General features: G+C 53.3%; 1 protein-coding gene across 6 annotated transcripts in view; it reads right to left on the bottom strand.

Moving 5' to 3' along the window:
• Nucleotides 1-1,307: 1,307 nt before the first annotated feature.
• Slc37a1 (solute carrier family 37 member 1) overlaps nt 1,308-22,394 on the bottom strand; it is a 58,826-nt gene continuing 37,739 nt past the window's right edge. For 4 of the 6 annotated variants that reach the window (XR_002382841.2, XR_005871291.1, XR_002382840.2 and 1 more), the window contains 10 exons: nt 17,452-17,583; nt 15,655-15,745; nt 14,105-14,167; nt 13,504-13,589; nt 12,626-12,674; nt 11,822-11,895; nt 10,925-11,003; nt 5,644-5,741; nt 2,702-3,628; nt 1,308-2,223 (listed from right to left, as the gene is read on the bottom strand). Coding sequence is in view for 1 of the 6 variants with exons in the window: in XM_005070873.4 (XP_005070930.2) it covers nt 2,208-2,223; nt 2,702-2,766; nt 5,644-5,741; nt 10,925-11,003; nt 11,822-11,895; nt 12,626-12,674; nt 13,504-13,589; nt 14,105-14,167; nt 15,655-15,745; nt 17,452-17,583 (753 nt within the window). In the remaining 5 variants the exon portion in view is untranslated. The remainder of the gene's footprint in view (nt 2,224-2,701; nt 3,629-5,643; nt 5,742-10,924; nt 11,004-11,821; nt 11,896-12,625; nt 12,675-13,503; nt 13,590-14,104; nt 14,168-15,654; nt 15,746-17,451; nt 17,584-22,394) is intronic. The other 2 variants (XR_005871290.1, XM_005070873.4) reach the window with 2 other exon arrangements.

The following is a 22,394-nucleotide window of genomic DNA, read 5'->3' as shown; positions in this document are numbered from 1 at the left end:
TCCTTTTTTTTTTTAAATCTCTTAGAGCACTTTCCTAACACTTTGGGATTTCTGTTCCCCCAATATTTGGGGCTTCCTTGATCTTTCTCTGATGCTTCTCTTCCCACCATGTGGTTGCCTGCCCTCTATGTCAGGTTAAGGCATGGCCTTTCCCTTCTCTCCCCATCTAGGCAGGGGCCGAGCTCCTACAGCTTGCTTGCCTTGGGGCTTTCCTTTCAAACTCTAAGAGCAGTACTCCAGCGCTAGCATTTGAGTCCACTCTTAAAGTCTTTTGTTAATGAGGCGAAACCCCAAAGGGGACCCCCATATCCTCTGCATCACTAGGAGGACTGGTCACCTCTGTGTGCAAGAAATCGAGTCAATGTCTGTAGAGAATAGCATTAAAAACAAAATGATACCAAAAACCCAAACAACGACAACTAAAGATGGGAGCCCAGTGATGGCAGTAGGCTCCAGAGGAGCTCAGGGACAGGCCTTCCACCAGCTGTTGGTCTGCAGAACTTGGGGGTGCTCCACCCCACCCCATGAGTCATGGCCTGTTGCTGTGGACACCTCAGCGGAACTACCTCAAAGCATAGCACCCCACCTCTGAGAACATGCATCATGAGAACTTGGGCCATGCGGGTCCTGAGGACCGAGTGACTAAGTGCCTCCTCCAGTGTCCAGGTGTGTCACCCTCACGCTCACCAAGTGCCATTGCACTGTCAAGGACAAGTGTTGGGATATTCATTGCATTCCACAACTTACCAAATATCCAGAACTGGTGTTTACTGGGACCCTGGCAGCCTTCTGTGTGGAGCCGGGGTGCACTCTGATAGAGAGCCCATGTCTGTTGTAAAAGTCAGCAAAAATGTCTTCCCAATGATTAATATTTTCAACTTGACAGGCTCTAGAATCACCAAAGGCAGGAGCTTCCCGGCATGCCTCTGATGAATGTTGTAGATTGGGTTAACTGAAGTGTGAGACGCACCCCGATGTGGATGGCACCATTCCATGGCCTGGGGTCTCAGGCTGTATGTAAGGGAGGGGCCGGCTGGGCACCAGCTCCATCTCCCTCTGCTTCCCGACCGCCAACGCAATGTGCCCGCTGCCTCAGCTCCAGTCAGCATGCCTTCTCTGCTGCGCGAGCCCAAAGAAACCTTTCTTTCCTTCAAGTGTCCTTTGTCAGGTATCCCATCCCAGAAACACGTAAAGCAACCGACAGTCTCCAGTCCTAAGAAAACCGAAGCGATGCTGTCTGCCTGGAGGCTTTTGTTAGCAGAATGGAGACTTGGGTGGAAATAATCACATATGTTGTACTTGGGCTTTTTTTTTTTAAATAAAAACTCATTTATTTCAAAGAGCAGATATATACAACCAAGACAACAAATGGCCACAGAACAATCACAGCTTGTCTTAATAAATAACAAAATCCCATTTATCTCTTAAAATCTATATAACACAGTATACATTGAAAATAAATAATCCCTGTGGGTCTAGAAACAGCCCGGGTGTCTGGGGTATGAGGAATGGCTGGGTGGGACCCATTGCTCCTGGTACCCAGTGAAGTCCCCTCTCCAGCTCCTGTGCTCTCCCAGTCCTGCAGGGGGCAGCAGCACATGCTTTGGGACTGGCCTTCCTGGTGCCCTGTCTCGTTGGGGCTTATTGCTTCCCAGTCAGTCACATCTTTAAATGGCCAGTTTCCTGCTTGGTTCTGAGCATGGGTCTTCATGATGGTTGGGTGCGGACTCCATCTCAGTTTCCGTCTGGGATCGGGCTTTCTTGTGCTATCTGTTGGCTAGTTTGTGACATGTCCTGCCCTTTCACCCTGCTCATTCAGGAGACGGGAGAGCAGGATGGCCCGGGCCTGTAGGCTGTATAACATTCTACACAGATACCTGAGAGGGGAGGGCTGCCTGGGTGCTGCAGGCCGGCGCTGCCTGTCACTGTACGGGCTAAAGTTCGGTGGCTAGCGGGTACTGTGCACCTGGGACGGGCTGGGCCACTGGGTCTCGGCCCATTAAGGCAGTGGGACACAGCCAGGCAGACTCCCCACTGTCGTTCTGAGCTCCATAGTCTGTCTGTCCAGCAAGTCTTGGGGTGGCTTGTGAGTCGCTCCCAGATGCATACGCAAAGGCGAGGAGGCTTCCTGTTTAATAAGATCCTTCATTTCTGCTTTTCCAAAGACGCTGTGTGTAAGATGGGCCCCAGTGCTCCAGGAGTCACGGTCAGTGTTCCTTCAGCCTAAATGCAAAGGGTGTGGTGACAGAGGGCCACACGGCAGATGCCACACACACACACACACACACACACACACACACACACACTGCACAGACCCTCCCCACAGCCAGCCCTGTGCCCTCCCTGGGATGCCTTGCTTCAGGAGCTGGCTGGTGGGCGAACTATGCGCCCTTCCCATGGCTTCACGGTGGCGGGTTGGGGTGGTGGGGGGTGGGGAGGAAGGGGACAACAGCTGCTGGAGAGACTCTCAGCTGGGAAGCCACAGCTCAGCAAACTCCACCAAGACGGCAGTTTCCTCACATTCCCCTCGCTGGGGAGTGTGAGGAGAGATTCGCGGCATCACACCCACACGGAGGCGCTTATTAGACAAGGAAGGAGAGGGACTGCGGTGTGCCCAAACCGGGGATGAGACGCTAGCTCTTCCCTTCCTGTCAGGTTGCCTGGAGTGGCCTCTACTCCAGAGAGGCCACAGTGGACTTACGGAGCCTGGATTCCTGCAGCCGGCCCTGGACAGCTCAGTTCCTTGTGGATGAGGCGGATCAGGAACTGCGCCCAAAAACAGAGAACAGATACTGTCACGGTGTGAGGACGGACGCGGAGGGCAGGTGTGGCCTGATGAACTGAGGGGCTCCCCCTCTGAAGCACCCACAGGCTTACGCCTCGTGGAGACACTGTCCTCGTGGAGACACTGTCGTCAGAGACTAATGCCAGCACCTGGCCCGAGGTGAGGGCTGCCCCTCACTAAGTCCTCAGGATGATCCAGACGCCTGCCTCAACACAGGCTTTTAGCACAGACTTCAAAACCGACCCGACCACAAAGACGGAAGCAAGGCAGGAAATGAAGGGGAAGTGAGCAGCTCGTGAGACGGGGTGCTGGGAGGCTGAGGTAGTGTCTCAGGATACGTGGTTTGTAGAGAGCCTCGCGGAAGCCTAGCCTGGTGTGTGTGTGTGTGTGCGCGCGCGCAAGCGCGCGCCTTTGGTGGCCTTCTGCACAGTGCTAACTGCTAGGCAGAGAGCCATTGACTTACCAGGTTAGCTTCACACTCTAAATGTGTCAAAAGGCTCAGAGTAGTTTTTCACCGAAGCAGAGTAATGACTGGCTGCCACCCACAGCTCAGGGCTGACCCCCGCCGCAGGTGTGGAGCTAGCAGACCTCGGTCAGGTTCTGGGGCAGCAGTGGAAGGGAACCCTGAGAGAAGTCTCAGCTTCTGGTGGCAGGTACTTAAAGACAGCAGGCACCCTTCATCCAGAGGGGCTTGGAGTCAGGAAGCAGGCAGTGCAGGGACTGAGGGACCACTGCTCCCCATCAGCTGCACACCAGGCCTCGGGTTTTGGCTCTTAGATGCTCCAAGTTCAAGATGGAGGCCCACGCTGGGCGGTGGCGGCGCACGCCTTTAATCCCAGCACTCTGGAGGCAAAGGCAGGCGGATCTCTGTGAGTTCGAGGCCAGCCTGGTCGACAGAACTAGTTCCAGGACAGCTAGAGCTATATAGAGAAACCCTGTCTGGAAAAACAAAAACAAAACAAAACAAAAATAATAACAAAAAAACCACCACCAACAAAAAAGCTGGAGGCCCGCATGCATAAGCTAAGGAGAATGGGCACATCTACGGGCAATACACTGTCCCAGCACTTGGCTTGGCCCACGAGCAGTCACTGTCCACTCACTGAAAAGTGATGGGAACAGGCAAATGCCAGAACCAGAGTTGGCGGCAATAGAATTTGGCAGCAACCTGGGACTGACTCCAGCTCTAGCTCTAACTTCCCCTGGGCTGAGCTGTCAGCCTGCCAATACCGACACCCCCACCGAGCACGACGCGTGGCAAGTGCCGGCAGCAGAGGCCTGTGATGGTGAAGCCGAACTGCCAAGCGGAAGAAGGAAGAGGGAAGGCAAGTGCTGCCTGTGGGGACGCGGCAGCCTGTGTGAGGGGTCAGAAGGACCCAGGTCATCTTCCCACAATGCTCTGTGCCCATGCAGGTGACAGTGACCAGCGGCAAGGGGACTGACACCCGAGTGAGGGGTTAGAAGGACCCAGGTCATCTTCCCACAACGCTCTGTGCCCACGCAGGCGACAGTGACCAGCGGCAAGGGGACTGCCGACTCCCGGTGTCTGCCCCCAAGATGCTGGGAGCCTGGGTGTAGAGAGCTGGAGAGAAGACTTACAGCCTGAGCAGTCCTGCTGCCCAGGTGGTGGGAATGTGGTCCCCTAGCATCCCTGAGGAGGTGCCTCAGCCTGACTGGGAAGGGGGTAAAACTGCTCTACTTTAAGGAAAAACACTGGGAAGAGGAAGTGCCTGCCTGAGCTTTAGGGCATTTATTTGCTTACGTACAATTTGAGGAAGTGTCTTATGCAGCCCAGCTCTGATCTGCTGTCAGTGCTGTGCTGGGCATGAGTGCAGGGTATATAGGAAAGCAGGCTCCTCTGAGCCATGTCCCCAGCCTTCAGAGAGCCAAAGGTGACCCTGACCCTCCAGCTCTTCTGCCTCCACCTCTCCAGTGCCGGGGTTACAGGGATGCAGTGCCGGGTTTACAGGTGTACAGTCCTGGGGTTACAGGGGTGTAGTGCTGGGTTACAGGTGTACAGTCCTGGAGTTACAGGGGTGCAGTGCTGGGTTACAGGGGTGCAGTGCCGGGTTACAGGAGTGTAGTGCCGGGTTAAGGGGTGCAGTGCTGGGTTTACAGGTGTATAGTCCTGGGGTTACAGGTGTGCAGTGTGGGGTTACAGGTGTGCAGTGTGGGGTTACAGGTGTGCAGTGTGGGGTTACAGGGGTGCAGTGTGGGGTTACAGGTGTATATAGTGCCAGGGTTACAGGTGTATAGTGTTGGGGTTACAGGGGTGCAGTGTTGGGATTACAGGGGTGCAGTGTGGGGTTGTAGGGGTGCAGTGTGGGGTTACAAGTGTACGTTACCACTCCCAGTTTAATATGGTGCTGGGGATTGAACCCGAGACTTTGTGCCTATTAGATAAGCACTCTACCAACTGAGCTACATCTCCAGCTTTTTTTACTCTTCTTCAAGACAGGGTCTCATTCTGTAGTCCAGGCTGGGCCAGTAACTCAATATACAGCTTGGGCTAGCCTCAAATTAGTGGCAGGTGTATGCATTCTGAGTGCTGGGATTATGGGTCAGTGGGAGATCTGCAGGTCACTGGGCATGCCCAAAAGGGATAGTGGGACCCTAACCCCTTCCTCTTTCTTTGTTTGGTTTCCTAGCCATGTAGTTCCTTTCCAGAGGCTAGCCTCGTCATAGGCTCAAAGCAATCCTGGACTGAAAAATCCAAAGCTGTGGGCCAAACTGAACCTTCCCAGTATGACTGCGTTGGTGTTTGCTATAATGACTGACACAGCAGGCAGACTAGGGTCTGTCCCACAGCTCCAGGGCGACTAACTGAAGGTACATGCGTTAGAAGCGAGGAGACCCACCAGTAAGGCACAGGCATCTGCAAACATCAGCATGTAGAACACGTTGCTCCATCCGGAAGGGGAGATGAGCCCTGCCAGCAGGGGGCCCAAGGCGGCTCCTGGAACAGGAACACAGGTACTGGTTAAGGACCCTGTCTGACACACCATTATAAATGAACTCGGTGTGGTGACTCACACCTTTAATCCCAGTGCTTGGGAGGCAGAGGCAGGAGGATTCCTGTGAGTTCAAGGCTAGTCTGATTATATGGCGAGTGCTAGGACTACAGAGACCCTGTTTCAAAAAAACAAAAATGAAACAATAAATAAATGGACTTTTATGTAGAGAAATCTGAACCCAACACACACTCTCAGCTACCCCTGTGCTCAGCAAACGTCACTGAAGAAATCTATAAGAAACACAGGACTTAGGCCCTGCCATGTCAACTGCCCGATTCTGACCATTGCACGCCAGGGAGCTCCCCGTATTTGAGGGGGGTGCTGGACAGTTATTTGCAGAGGGCAGTGTGGCTGCATCTTACTTCAGTGGTTCAGAAAAATATGCCCACCCATGTGCAAAGCCTGTGTGCATAAGCATGCACTTACATGCACAATTGTACGTGTGTACAACTGCAGGTATGCATGCATGTGTATTCATGTGTACAAGTTTGTTATAATTGCATGTGTGTACATAAGTATGCATGTGCACAGCATGCATATGTACACACCTGCACAAATGCTGTGTATGTACAACTATGTATATACGTGTGTGTGCATATATATGTATGCATACAAGTGTGCATATGTGTGTACAAGCAGGCATGTGTATACATGTGCACAAGTGTGTGTGTGTGTGTGCATGTATGAATGAGGTGTGGGGTAAAGACAACTCAAGATGCTTGTGAACTCTTTTTGCATTATATTTGTGAGGCTTTTTTTTACAAGTCTAAAATTATGTCAAATAAACTTTGAAAGCTATACAAACAAAAGACATTTGCAGAAGAACGTTTGCCACAGTGCCTAGAGTATTTCTCTCACCGTGGGTGGGGGATCTGACAAGGAGATGGCTTGTCCAGCAGCTGCATGCTAAGGAGCTTGGGGAATTGCCTCCAGGATACTGACTGTAGTACCTGAGAACTGAGGGACCTCATCCAGTGACTGTTCCAAGGGAGTGCACATTACTCTTTGATCTGATTTGATAAACTTTTTCCATGTCTCAGCATGGTGACAGGCAAACATCAGCTACCCATATGAGTTTATTCTGTAAACCCTGAAGACCACAGAGTGGACCACAACTGAATTTTAAAAAGCAGAAATTCACAAAGCAGAGGGCAGAGGAGAGAAAAACATGTTGGGCCACAACCTGGGGATGTCTCCCCATGGCTAGGCTGGCCAAGCACATGACATAGGGGGAGGGGCTGCAGCAGCAAAGGGCCCTCATTTGTTCCCTCCACCACCTCAGAGTCCAGGTCCCTTCTCATCAGAGACTTGGTGACATTCCACAAAAGAGCAGTAGCTGAACCTCTGGGGAGAGCAGACAGTATGAAGGGTACGGGGAAGGCACTAACAGAGACCAGCCCCCAAGCAGCCATCCCCGCTCAGCAATGGCAGGAGAACCAGCACCCTGTGGACAGGAGGGTTCCTGCAGATTCTAGGCTGATCTGTGAGGACCAGGGGGTACACTCCAAGAAGGGACTCCACTAGTTTAGTGGCTTATTCTTAAACACAAAGATACAACGGGAAGGCTTAGAGGACACATAGCTGAAAGACCCAGCTGTGACCAAATACAAACTGTGAGGAGGAAAACCCAGGGGTGGTTTAAACTGGAAGATCCCCAGGGCGTGGGGAATATCATCCTAGAGCACATGGAAAGCCAACTGGGATCTTAAGAAACCCTCATTTTTGTAGCTGAAGATACGCTACATGCAATTACTTCTCACCCAATGCAGCGTCTGGGGCACCAAAAGGGCATTTAATAAAGCATTAGCGAACGTCAGAAACTTGACAGCTAAGATGAGAAGACAACGGTTGAGAGACACAGTCAAGGACACACGTCGGTGAGAGAACAGGAGAGGCAGGAAGGACAAACACAGAAAGACACAAGAAGGAACACTCTGGAAACCCTGACCCTTGACTAACGTTTTCCAGAAAGCAAGATAGAAAACTGGTAGCCAAACTTAGCAAAGAAGCAGCAGTGCCCGTCCCCTAAGACGCATGCACGGCCTTCTTCCACAGGGAAGCCTGCCAGGGGCAGCAAGGTGGGTAGAGAGACTGGAAGGGCGGGAGGAGAGCCAGGTCAGCGTGGGGAGAGTGACAGCCGACGTCTACGGCCAGTGATGGAGCCTGAGAGACACTGGGGCTCTGGAAGAGGCCCTGATGTTCAGTGAAGATGGACCCCCAACACCACAATCTTGCTAAGCTCCAGGGATCTTAGGAAGCTCCTAGATGACCGTCCCACCCACAGAGAGGCAGTTTCCGGGAGTCTAGCAAACAGGACTCAGACATAAGAGGGAGGAGACGCCGGTGTGGCGGAGGGGGAGGAAGCAGTCTATGTAGCTGAGTAGGCAGCTCTGTGTGGCCTGTCACCAGGCTGCCAGGTGGATGGCAGCAAGGAAGGGACTTAGAAGGTGTGGTATCAGAGGCCAGAGCAACCAGGACAGGCACAAACAAAAGGCAAACGGGGACAGTAAAGTCAGGGAGGGGGGGTGTCAGGCCTGAGGACCCGCAGGGTTGACTTCCTGACAGAGCCTGTGTGATGGAGGGTGTAGGGCAGAGTGGGGGAGAGTCTAGTTCCCTTGGGGAGGGGACATGAGATGGTGTCTAGACTGAGGAGTCCAGGAAATTCATTATGAAGTGAGGTTAGCAGCAGCGGGGGTGGGGGGGTTGGGGGGTTGGGGGGTAGGGGGGGGAGGGATTACTCTAAGAAGAGGGCCTGGGCAAGCAGAGCCAGGTTCTGTCACATTGTATCATAAAAGCTCTTAGGACTATCTAGCCCCTGTGGCTACATTATGTATTACTTTGATAAAATTAAACCTTGAAAACACCCATGGCGATGTTTAACTGTTCTGCACACACATGTAACAAGGGCAGCCTTGAGTCTCACTGACATGTCGCTCCGAATGCTGCAAACATGTGAGCCATACGGCATTCCTGACTTGGGAGAAGGCACTGGCTGCTTTGGAATCCGCTGAGCTGTGCCTCTGTCTGAACCTGCGCTGACTAATAGACACGGACACTTGACAAGCACTGGGGGCAGACACTTCCCCTGTGTGATGCTTCTGCTAAAGTGGTGTGCCGTCCCTGGAGCCTTCTCTTGCTTCATCTTGTGGGTAGTGTGCACGGGAGACACAGAGCTGGGACTTGATGGAGGACCGGTGTTCATGCTGTTTCCATGGTGACTGGCTACTGAGTCCCTGTGCACTTATCAGGGAAGCATGGGGGCTGGGGTCCAGGAGTCCAGCTCCTCAGGTTCCAATGGCAATGTTGTAGGAACCCAAGTGGGGACAGGCTTTGAAGGGGGGCAGAGCATGATGCTGAGGGCGGAGAAGGCTCACTGGCTTGCCGCCCTTCTGATTAGAACATGGTGGTTTCCTTCTCCACAGCCCAGCGTTGTGGTGGTGAGGTTCACCTCTCCCCTGAGGCAGCCCCTCTCCCTTTAGTCTCGTGTTTGAGGCGAATGTCAAGAGAGAAGTGTTGTTTTCTACCTCCTTCCTGATTTTTTCTTTCTGATTCTCTCTTTACTGTAGTGCCCGGGCTGCTGGCAGGACTCCATGTTAGGTTTAAGCATGGTGTCCCGGGAGCAGCAGACTTCTGTAGGACAGAGCGGGGAGGGTGTGTGTGTGTGTGTTTGTGGGGGGGGTACATCTAAAGTTGTGTGAAGTCTCTCTTGGGCTGGGTGAACTGGGAGATTGGTGAACCTCTCCTCACAGGAAGGGTTGTGCTGCTTCTGAGACCCATTCAGGCAAGGCAATCCAGTGACCCCACCCCCCCAACATGTCCCAGACAAGCCCCAGGGGCCACGAGGGGCCCTGACGGGGGCGTCGTCAGACCAGTGACCACAAATGCCATGCAATACACCTGTATCACCTCCAGGTTCAGCAAAACAAAGGAACCAATGCTGAGGACTAGCTGCGCCTGACCTTGGTGACCTGCTAAGCTGAAGCCTGGCTTTGTTGACAATAATGATCTTCCCTGTGCCTGACAGGACAAACCAGTCTCTCACAGGAAGGAGATGAGATTCCTGTGACTGGGGGCTGTAGTCTTACCTGAGGAACCTCTCTGCCATAGCCCTGATCCTGCGGGACCACATCTGTGAATGCGCCACTCCCAAACAGGAGACCTGAGTCCTTGCCTGTGACTGTACCTGCCTTGGACCAGCGTCAGCACAGCTCACTGACGATGCCACCCAAGATGGGAGCCTTAACTCCCATCTACAGAAGAGCAGCAAAAGGTGTCTCTGCCCTCCATAGCTCAGGTTGTGTTTGGTGAGGGCAGGGTCCGAAGAAGATGGCTCCTTGGATCTCCAGGCTTGGAGTTTTACCAGATCCTAGATGTCTGTACCCCAAGGAGGGTCAGCTTGGATCTGGAATGCCCCAAAGGGCTATGCGCTAAAAGCTTGATCACCACCCTCTAGTGCTGTTGAGAGTTGGTGGGACGTTCAGGACCTACTGGGAGGAAGTTAGGTCATCGGGTGTGTGCCCACCCCTCCTGTCTCTCTCTGCCATGAGGGGGGGTAGCATGGTGTACCCATCATGATACTTTGTTTCCCACAGGAACAGAATAACGGGCCAACCAGTCACAGGATAAAACCTTCTAAACTGCGAGCCAAAACAACCCTTCCCTTTACCGAAGTTGGCCCTCGGTGGTATTTTGTTACAGTCACACAAAACTGACTCACACAGGGGTGAGACATTGCCACCTTTTGTCACTCCCGAGTGTGCTAAGGAATCTCTCTCCAGAGACCTCAGCAAGGTGGGTGACAGGATCCTGTGTACTTCTGGGTTGATCCGTTTTCCTGTAACTTAAACTGAAGTAAGATCCTGTCTTTCCTGGAGGGACTGTAACGAAAATGAGAGCCTGAAGTTTGCCAGCCCCTGGGTCAAACGAGAGCCTGGAGGTGCATTCACTCCCACAGCTCCCCCTCTCAAGCCATAGCTGCGGCCTCCACAGCCGACTCCCCTGAGCATCTGGGGGCAGCCAGTCCCGACACTGGCAGCAGAGCCTGGGCACCGTTAGTCAGGAACAGTAGCATCCCTCCTTCGCCCCACGCAGCTCTTGGGGAGGGGGTAAGGCGTTCTCTGCGTACCTACAGATCCAGTGCCGTCAATGATGGCGGTCACGGTGGACAGGGCGTGAGAGTTCCCTTTCAGACTTTTGTGAGTGCCCTGGGGGAGTGGAGAAGAAGGCTGTGAAACACGGGCAGGTGAGGGGTGGGAAATAAACCCGCCCCTGATACATTACACAGAATTCTCCTCAGAAAGTCTACACCCAGTGGTGGCGCACGCCTTAAATCCCAGCACTCGGGAGGCAGAGGCAGGCGGATCTCTGTGAGTTCGAGACCAGCCTGGTGGTTTACAGAGAGAGTTCCAGGACAGCCTTCAAAGCCACAGAGAAGCCCTGTCTCAAAAAACAAAACAGAAAAGAAAAAGAAAAAAAGAAAGTCTACACCCTATGTCACCTCAAGCTAAGCTAAGCTTGGAGGGCTTCTAAGAGACAGAAATCCTTCAAAATACCTTCCCCGGGCAAATTTAGTTATTTGTGACTCTCTTAGTCTAAAAAATTCAGTTAGAATCCCTCATCTGCTTCTTTCTCTTGTGTGTTGACCATTTTGCTCTGCCTGGTGTGGACGCTTCCAGAACATTCCATGGGCACTGAGTGTGCACACTCATACCCACCCAAGGGATAAGCTTGCTAGGGGTGGATTCAGAAACACACCTAACTCCAGGGCCAGGCAGAGCCAACCTGCTGCCTTGGATAGATGGCGTGGGATGGGGAGGCTTGGTCAAAGCTGGGCACTCTCTGTGGATCACTCAGGGACAGGATTTACACTTCAAGGTGGGGAGGAAGAGCCCTGACAGAGTGTGGCAAGGGGCAGCTGCTGGAAGTCTCAAGACACAGGCTATCTAGACACAAGTGTGAAGGAAGCTTTACCCACTGAGGCAGTGTTGGCCCTGAGTAGGGGGGGCGGCGGCGTGTGACTTACCAGGTCTGCAGAGACGGCGGTGGTGATCAGTGCATAGGGCCCGCTGACTAGGGCCCCACTGAGGAGCAGCATGGCTGTGGGAAACAGAGGGGACTCAGAACGGAGCCTGCCCGGGCCAGCAGTCCACTGGCGAGGGCAGGGAGGGGCCCATCCCCCAGGGGCCATCTCCAGGGGGCAGCATAAATGGCTTCGGCACTGTGTCTGGGGATGCATCGCCATGCCTCCCCAAAGCCTCAGAGTCCCCCCTTTTGGGGGATCTAAAACTCAAGTTCCCCAGCCCCATGGACAGCAGCTGATGACGTAGTGGGAGGGGACGAGAGCCGGAGCGGACCAAGGCCAGGCCAGTGGCGGGTCTATGCCACAGTCTCTTAACCACGGGCAGGGGTGCCCCCCCTTCAACTGCAGGAGCTCATTTTCCTGAAGAGACTCTGGGTCTCAGTGGCAGAGTTCTTTCTAGGTCACTTGTGATAAGACCCTACTCCTCTCCCTGCAGTCTCCACAGCTGGCTCTCCACTTTACACAGCCAACTCCAGGGCGTGTGGCTAAGGCCCCACTCCCCAGGCTCCTCTGGGAAGCTCCCCCTCTTGGCACCCAGAGCCAAGCACTGCTGGCCGGGTAGCTGTACTTACCCATGCTGACACACCTGCACTGTTCAGGTCCACGCCCAGAAACTGGGGAGGGACACGGGGCCACACTGCTCAGTCACCTCAGCCTAATGCCTCTAGATTGGCTTTTACCTTTCATGTCATGGTGTTGTGTGAACAGACAACGTGTGTGTGTGTGTGTGTGTGTGATGCTACTCACCTATGGTGGCTTCCAGTCCCATTTTGCTGACGGAGGAGAAGATGTAGAGCTGTGGGAATTAGGAACGAGGAGGAGACGGCTCAGCACAGGCAGCTGCAGGCTGCTGGGAGCCTGTGGTTTAGAAAGGGGGCCAATAGGGACCACCTGGCTGCTGAGCATGTGGCTCAGGGCTTTGGGGGAACTCGCAGGGTGGGACTCTGAGTGCCCAGGACTGGTCTGACGCTGCCTGTCCGAGTGAGCACTGTATCCTGGGTACAGTCGTCCCCCACCCCAGCAGTGGGGCCATGCTGCTTATCATGCCCCAAGGAGTGCCTTATAGAGCCTGAGGCCTGAGAGGACTCGGCCATGTCCCTGGGACCGTGGCAGCCTTGGGGAGAGAGGCAGTAGACACGTGCAATGTGACAACAGGACAACGTCTCATGTCACAAACTGCAATGGCCAGCCAGCACCGCACCGGCTGTGACATCCACACTGTGGGGTAATGCGACTCCCGAGCGGGCGGCAGGGAATCTGAGGCAGGGAAGTCACCTGCCCAAGGTCATGAGCTTCTCAGTGCTTGAAAAGGATGAGCCTGACGTGATGGGGGCTCATTGAGCCTGGAAGGGAGGGAGGGCGCACGGGTCCCCAGGGACAGGCAAGAGTGTGATCAGGACGCGGGCGGGGCAGACATCGGTGCAAGGGATACCCCATAGAGAGAGGCAGCCCACGAGAAACCCAGGGAGAGGGAGAAGCATGGTGGGTGCAGCCCAGGGGTTGGGGCAGACCAGCCTGAAGGAGGCCCTGCGCTTCCGGCCAGGGACAAGCAGGGCTTCTAGGGCAGTGGCTGGTGCAGAAGATGAAACCCACTGCCCATGCCAGTGGACAGAGCCGGGGCTCACCGTGGGTGCCGCCAGCAACAGCATCAGACCACAGGTGGAGGCTCGTTTCTCCAGGCGGTCGGAGATCACTCCTGCCAGGATGCCGCCTGTAACAGAGGGGACAGACTTATGAGCCGATGCCTGGCACATGCTCCCCAGAGGAGACCAAGTCACAGGGGGCAAGAACAGCAGCAACCTTCCCGGAGCCTGTCCCCGATGGGCAGCGGAGAGTGGCCACTTGGGGCCTGCCTAGCAGGACTCATCATGTACGGGCCACGGGCGTCACAGGGTGTTACGGTCAGGCTTCAGGGCAACTCTGAAGTACCTGGTATGTATAAATGCCATCAATTCCCGGGGTGTATGCATGTCATTCCCGAGGGCAGCTGGCTTAAGGTCACTGTGTCACACGGTGCCCTCCCAACAGTAAAAGTAACTCAAACAGGGACTGATAGACTGTTTTGTTTTTTTTGTTTCAAGGGTCTCTCACTGTGCAGGCCAGGCTAGCCTCCGACTTGCCATCCTGCTGCCCTCGGCTTCAGAGTGCTGAGTCACGGGGGTGGGTCACTCACCCAGCTTTATGGCTAGGTTCCTGGCAACGTGGAGTGAATGGTCTGGAACTCACCAAAGATCCCGCCCACGTCAAACAGCGTGGACAGCTCCCCAGCTTGCTTGGCATCCAGGTGGTCTGTTGAATGACCAGCGTGCGAGCTAATGAGGACGCGGCCTCAGTGATTACCCCAGAGGGACCCACGCAGGACTCTGCTCCACCAGTGGATTCACACAACTAATCACCCGAAGAGCTCAGATTTAAAAGGAGGTGGGCTGACGCATCTCACCCCGGCCTGGCACTGCCTGGCCGTCCTTACGCCCTTTGATTGGCCACCACAGGGGCATCGCCTCGGGAAAGAAAGTGCGTCCAGAAAGCTGCCTGGTGTGCACACGGTTTAAGACTGTAGGCAGGGCTCCCCAGAGCAACAGCTAAGAACACTCAGCCAGTCACACAGTGAAACTGACCATGTGCTACCTGACCCCAGGAGCGAGGGACTGGCGCCTTCCTGTGCCTCAGTGGCAGGGTACCCTTCATGCCCCTTTGCTTCCAGTCGGCCAGACCCATCTCACCCACCCCGAATGCCGCCTGCAGGGAACTGGGCTTGGCTCAAACCAAGACTTGGACTGGGGGCATCCAGGAAATTCAACACTCCAGTCAAGACTGTTCCCTGGTGAAAGGGACCACGGCCTTCTGCTGAGACTTCCTGCTAGACCACACTCTGCACTGGAGATGAGGTGGAGGTTGTTATGCAGGGCCCTGGGCCCTGAGGGAGCGCCTTGGGCCCTCCTCATCCACCCTCATTCCTTCTGCAGCTCATCCTTGTTAGCCACGCCCCCAGAAGGTCCCCTTGCTGCCTCCCCAGCTTCTCTGGCTGAGGCGATGCTCCCTCCAGCTTTGGGCTCTGGTCAACCTTGATATGGCCTTATGACACCCATTGAAATCTGACCCTCCCATTCTTAAAGTCCCTCCCTTCGCATGCTGTTGACAGAGCCCAAGGCCAAGGCTGTATCTACAAAACCCTGCTGCTTTTCCCCTCTCCCCTACTTCAACGTGCCCCGTGACCCCCCACCCCATCAGTACAGAACCTGCGACAGCCCTGACTTGACTCCCTGGAACTGCTGACCTCTTGTCACGCTACGCACAAACGATACACACCTATGTAGTACTATTTTCCTGGAACTCCCTATCACGAGCCACGGCTTCAGATGTTCTTGGATTCTGGGAACCTAAGACAGGCTGCCAGCCCTCCCTCGAATCAGAACACATCCCCAGAAACAGTTTCTAGGTCAGGTTTCTAAGGATGTCTTATCCCAATCCCCCGTGGCCACGCTCTGATTTGCTGCCTGCTACGCTTCAGAGTCCAGCATGGCCTAGATGTAAAAGCAGGCAGCCTCCGAGAACCGCAGAGGGGCCGGGGTGTACCCAACAAGCCCAGTGGAGGCTATCGCCAGAGTCACAAAGCGTGTGCACCTCTCCATGCTCTCCCATCGGCTGAGCCACGCCGCCCCTCTCTCCACTCAGCACGCGTGAGGTCCCCGTTACAAGGCTCTGGCCCGGCAGGTGTAGAGGAGTTCTGGGCAGTCAGTGCACGGAACTGAGCCTCACTTCCAGCAAGCACTCACCCACGTTGGTGATGTACAGCGGGAGCCAGAACAGGAATGTGTAGCTGACCAGCTTGGCAAACAGCAAGCACAGAGAGAACTCAATCACGCCCTGCAAGAGGGAGGGCGACCGTCAACCCCAGGTGGGACCGAGTACAGATGGCTATTCCCCTGTAGACATGCTGTGTTTCTACAAGGTTCAGCCTGGCTCAGGGGGACACGGTGGGGGGAAGGGAGCAAGCCCAGGAGATCCGGAGCACACACTCACCTGGCTACCCGGAAGGCAGAGACACAATGTCCACATCCAACAACAGCCAATGAGAAATCACTGCCAAATGATGGCCAGTGATTTCCTCCTGGGGGAATGTTCATTAAGCCTCTGGATCTGGGCTGGGGAGTTGGCTCACTGCGTAAGAGCCAACTTGCTATCTAAGCACACCCTGAGTTCAAATCCCCAGCACCCACATAAAAAGCCAGGCATAGTTGTGTGTGTCTGTAACTCCAGCACTGGAGGGTGGAGGTAGGCAGATCCCGGCAATTCACCGGTGAGCTGTCTAGCCAAATCGGCAAGTTTCCGGTTCAGGTAGAGAGACCCTGCTTCAAAGTAATGAGGTGGGTAGCGATGGGTGAAGACACCTGACATCTTCCTCTGACCTCTGCATGTGTTTACATGGGTGTGTGCACCCTCACACTCATGGGCAAGCATCACACACATACATGCATGCCCACACACTTGCACACCAAACCATTGGTGTTTTCCAGTTGTTCTCATGGCACAAGGATGGGAGTGTGTCACCCCACCATTAGCCTACATGCCTGGCATGCTCTACACTGGGATGGACTCATCTCACTTCATCCTCAGGTCAACAGATGGCATCGCACCAGGGGAGGAGCCCAGTGATGGGCAAACAGAAGATCAGTGAGGACGCTCAGCTGGGCAGGGGCAGGGGGAGCGTGAAAGCCGGGCCAGGCCTCCCAAGCCCGTCCTGTCCACACTGCCCACGACTGGCATTCATTTACATGCTGTGCTAGTCTGCTGCCTGGCTGATGTCAGCAGGAGTATTTGGGCGGCAGCAGACTACAGCGGTGAGGCACCACACAAGGGACTTCTAGCCAGCAGCAGGAGCGCAGTCTTAGAGATGAGGTCCATTTTAAGCTGCCATGTTCCGATGGCTGGCTGTGAGGCACGTTCAGGAGGCCAGTGCCCAGGCCTGTGCCTGAACTGTGGAGACTGGCCAGGGCTCACAGCTATCAACTGTGAGATGGCCCACCCAGGGCATTGTGGGAGCCAGCTGACACACAAGGGCCAGAGCATAATCAGGTCCAGCCGCTTAGGACCCTAGTGCGTTGCCGGGGAGTCTTCTGTAAACCTCTACTCCCTGGATTCTGGACCTCCCTGTGGCCACGCTGGGCACTCAAGACCCTCACTGTGCTGAGGACAAGGAGCAGACTCAGTAGAGCCACAGAACACAGGGTGAGCACGGAGAGCCTCCCATGGAGCACCCCATCCCTCAGAGCCAGAAAGCACGTGACCGGGAGGGTAGAGACTCAAGAGGGACAGGAGGGAACACGGCTGCAGGACTAGAGCAGCCGGCTTGCCGTTTTCCAAGCGAGAACATTTGTCAAATTTTACGTCTGTGAAGTTTCTGAGTGGGAAAAACTAATTTCGAAAATGACAGAAATAGAACAGAACAAAGAGCTCACATACACAGCCACACTCACCCCAGACTGACCAGCCACACCGCCCACACAGGACCCACGAGCTACACCGGCACACGCTTCTCTTTCAGGCTCCTCTCCCCGGCTGTGCCGACTCACCGGGATCCTCAGGGCTCCCGTGAAGCTGATGGCCGCCATGCTGCCACTGCAGTCACCAGGGAGGACAACGATGTGGCTCGGGTGGAGAGAGCTCTTCCCGTCAGAGAGCAGTAAACACTGCAGCTCGGGGTCCTGGAGACGAAAGCAGAAGGGACGGATGTCGCTGGGGTGTCTGGCTGACGTGAGGCCAGAGTTCTAAGTCACCTGGTTTCCCGCTAAGAGCCTTAGGAACACACATGGGTGACAATGTCAACCCCATGGTCGCATCAGCTGTCAGCGTCCACCTGAAATGCTATTATCTCGTAAAACTCTTTGGTTCAGAAACAGTGAAAAACAGCTGAGTGGTGGTGGCGCACACCTTTAATCCCAGCACTCTGGAGGCAGAGGCAGGTGGATCTCTGTGAGTTCGAGGCCGGGCTGGTCTACAGAGTGAGTTCCAGGACAGACAGGGCTACACAGAGAAACCCTGTCTTGAAAAAACCAAAAATAGGGATGGTGATGCCTCTGGAAGTTCTTTATACCTGACTTCGAGCTCTATTATAGAGCTATAGTCCTGAAAACAGACAGGTAGACCAATGGAATTAAACTGAAAACCCTGATGTTAACACACACACCTACTAATACCTGATTTTTGACAAAGAAGCTAAAATTATACAATGGAAAAAGAAAACATTGTCAACAAATGGTGCTGGCATAACTGGATGCTGACATGTAGAAGACTGCAGATAGATCCATGTCTATCGTCATGCACAAAACTTAAATCCAAATGGATCAAAGACCTCAACATAAATCCAGCCACACTGAACCTTTTAGAAGAGAAAGTGGGAGGTACCCTTGAAGGAAATGGTACAGAAGACTGCTTCCTGAACATAACACCAGTAGCACAGACACTGAGATTGACAATTAATAAATGGGACCTCTTGAAACTGAGAAGCTTCTGTAAGGCAAAGGACACAGTCAACAAGAAAAAGGCAGCCCACAGAATGGGAAAAGATATTCACTAACCCTACATCTGACAGGGCTGATCTCCAAAATTTACAAAGAACTCAAGAAGCAAGTCTCCAAAACACCAAAGGATCCAATTAAAAAGTGGGGTACAGAACTAAATAGAGAATTCTCAATAGAGGAGTCTAAAATGGCTGAGAGGCACTTAAGAAAGTGCTCAACATCCTTAGCCATCAGGGAAATGCAAATCAAAACAACTCTGAAATACCATCTCACTCCTGTCAGAATGGCTAAAATCAAAAAAACCAACGACAGTTTATGCTGGAGAGGATGTGGAGAAAGGGGAACACTCCTCCACTGCTGGTGGGAGTGCCGACTCATACAGCCTCTTTGGAAATCAGTATGGAGATTCCTCAGGAAAATGGGAATCAGTCTACCACAAGACCCAGAAATTCCACTCTTAGGCATATACCCAAAAGATGCACATTCATACAACAAAGACATCTGTTCCATTATGCTCATAGCAGCATTATTTGTAATAGCCAGAACCTGGAAGCAACCTAGATGCCCCTCAACTGAAGAGTAGATAGAGAAAATGTAATACATTTACACAATGGAGTACTACTCAGTGGAAAAAAACAATGGAATCTTGAAATTTGCAGGCAAATGGATGGCACTAGAAGAAATCACCCATTCACAAAAAGACAAACATGAGCCTTCATCCAGTGGCTGATGGAAGCAGAGGCAGATACCCACAGCTAAACACGGAACTGAACTCCTGGAACTCAGTTGCAGAGAGGGAGGAGTGATGAGCAAAAGGGTCAAGACCAGGCTGGTGAAACCCACAGAAACAGCTGACCTGAACAAGGTGGGAGCTCATGGACCCCAGACTGATGGCTGGGAGGCCAGCATGGGACTGATCCAGACCCCCTAAATTATGATATCAGTGAGGAGGCCTCGGCAATCTATGGGGCCTCAGGAAGTAGATCAGTATCATTCCACATGGAGGGATGAGCTCTCAGCCTGGACACATGGGGGAGGGCCTAGGCTCTGCCCCGATGATATGACAGACTTTGGAGATGCCCCATGGAGATCTCCTCCTGAGGAGCAGAGTGGGGGTTGGGTGGGAAGGTTGGGGGGTTGGGGGAGGAGGGGAAGGAGAGGGAGTTGGGATTGATATGTGAAGCAAGCTTGTTTCTAATTTAAATTATAAGAACAATAAAAAAGAAAAAACAAAATACAGAAAAATGAACCCCACATGTGGAAAAGGATCGGTGGGTTAAAGTACACCCATTTGGATGATGCATCTTGCACCCAACATCTGGAAGATTCTGGCAATGGGAAAAGATTTTTAGCATCTCTCAAAATAATCAGATTATATTTTTATTAGGATCTAATCAGGTGTGTCCAACCTGCTGCACAGGGCTGACACGTGGCCAAAGATAACTCAGGAACACACCCAACACACAATTATAAACATACTTAAAACAGTAAGAGGTTTTTAAAGTGTGTGTATGCGTAAGTGTATGTGTGGTTTTCTTGTTTGTTTAACTCAATTACACAGTTCTCTGGCATGAACCTTGCAGATGACAACATGATTGAACATGCCTGAAGCGATGATTTCTGCATTCATCCACGTCTACAGAATACTTTTCTGGAAAGAGAAGCTAAACTCTAAGCCAGCAATGTGGTCACCACACTGTAGAATGAGGTAATTTCATGGTCTTTCTAGGGAGGAATTCATCACAGGACCCTGGATCTTGCAAAGATTTCCACAGGGACAAACATTGGCAGAAGCGATATTACTCTAACTTTTGCAAGCCAGTTCTGAGATTTATGCCTTCTGGTACCTGGGACAATTCCTAAGGGACAGAATTTGTGCTCACTGGAGCAAAGCAAAGAGATCCCAGCTTTGCATGGGGTTTTAAGTCAGAGCAAGGGTGATATAAAAAGGCTTTTCCTGAATGAACTATGAGTCCCGGGGGCTTACAAAGGAGTGTTCCTGTGTACTTCAGATGTGCTGCGGATGCATTTTATTTGTCTTACTGTAACCCGTGTAAGGTGTACTCAAACTAACATATATATATATATATTAAGATGATGGGGCTGGAGAGATGGCTTGACAGTTAAGAGCACTTGATGTTTTAGCAGAGGACCCAGACTCAATTTCCAGCTTTCAAATGCCTGCGACTCTAGCTCTAGGGATCCAATGCCCCCTTCTGGCCTCTGTGGGAACTGCATACACATTTCACATATAGACAGACAAGCAGGCCCTCAGGCACACATACTAAATAAAAAGGATGAAAGGTAGGAGGCAGGTTTGACATGCAGACACTCAGCATTTGTGTGTGAGCTCAAGATTGACACATCAGGCGGGTCAGGCCCCGCTGACCAGGAGGAAACGTCTTTTGTACTGAACCTATGTGCAATACTTAAGAAGTGTGAACCAAGGACACATTCCACTCTTCCCAGGCACAGGGAACAAAGGGCTGCCTGCCACTCGCACTGGGAGCTGGCTCTGCTCTCATGAATCCAGTCAGGTGTCCAGTTTGGGAGACTCTCCGCCAAGTTAAGTTCTCGGTAGTACTTAACACTGGCTCCTCTGAGAGTCCGAGACACTGTTCCTGGGCTGGCTGAGCTGCAGAAATTTCCCAATAGCTCCAGGCTTCCGGGTAGTCCCTGGGGATCAAGCTGAGGTGGGCAGCAAAGAGCCCTGGCCAGGGGTTAGATGGAGCAAGCCACAAGTGCAGAGAGTCCACCCGGCTGGTCAGCCGCAGAAAGCCCACCTGCTCTCCTACAGCGTAAAGTGCCCTAAGGCGCCACCTGCTGGACTGGCTTAAAGCAGGCCTGGAAGCAGGCACCAGGGGAAGAAGTCTCATTCTCTTTGCAGGTTAGAAGAGCTGGGAAAGTAAAGTAGTTGTAGGTCTTCCAAAGTGAGCAAAGGGGACTGCTATTTCCTTTCAGAGTGAGCGATGAGCCACCCACTAACAAGAGACAAATCCTGGGGGGCAGGGGGCGGGGCTCCTGTCTCAAACTAAGCAGGATCCAAGAGTGCTCCAGCCTGAGGGCTGCGCCACAAATGAGGATTCTTCCGCTGTTGCCCAAGAGCAAACGCTGTCCCTGCTACTGACAAAAGAACAACTCTCTCTCTCTCTCTCTCTCTCTCTCTCTCTCTCTCTCTCTCTCTCTCTCTCACACACACACACACACACACACACACGCAAAGGCTACTGCTGTCACCGAAATGCCTTACTTGGATGTGCCTGTAAGCCACACTGTGGGGATCCTGTGCTCGGTGGAATCTGTGTCTGTGCTTCCCGTCTAGCAAGCCAGGCACAGGTGAATGGGCTCGCCAGTGGGAGGCTCTGCGGGGTCTCAATAGTGTCTGAACCCTGGCCAGTCACAGATACCAAGGATGAGGAGGAGGACAAGTGACCATGGGGATAGGAATTATGTAGGCAACCATCGCCGGCCCACAAAGACCAAAGGGGGCTCCCCATGCAGCCATATACGCGTCTGCATTAAGCCTTGTGCCTGGGGTCAGGCTGGAGCACTCTGGGAAAGGGGATAGCCGGGGCTCCTGCCAAGCTCGGGGGACACCCTGCTACACACCCTAACCCACGGCAAGAGCAGAGGCAGGGGCTTGCTCAAGACGCCGTGTGAGCAGGGTCAGTCCCCACCGTGGCTGGCTTGAATAAGGCTGCCAAGCTGCTATGTAGCTGACTTCTCGGCGACAGTGAACGGACTCGCAGAGGAGCGACACGCTGAAGCCGGGGTGAGTCTTTCCAGGGTTAGCCACCACAAAGAAGAAAATGTCAGCCTTCACAGTCACCCAGAGGAGTGCCACGCAGGTGTGAACATTAATCAAGGTGCGATATTGGAAAATGAAAACTCAGGTGAGCCGGAAATTCCTGCAGTCATGCCCAGCCTCTGGACATTGAGACACAATGCTGTCACCTACAAAGCCCACATTCAAGAACCGTGCACCGGGCGGCATT

This window comes from Mesocricetus auratus, unplaced genomic scaffold, assembly GCF_017639785.1.
Source record: "Mesocricetus auratus isolate SY011 unplaced genomic scaffold, BCM_Maur_2.0 Super-Scaffold_100027, whole genome shotgun sequence".
Classification (NCBI taxonomy): Eukaryota; Metazoa; Chordata; class Mammalia; order Rodentia; family Cricetidae; genus Mesocricetus; species Mesocricetus auratus.
Note: the sequence above shows the minus strand (reverse complement) of the source record. Positions and strands in the feature narration are given on the sequence as shown.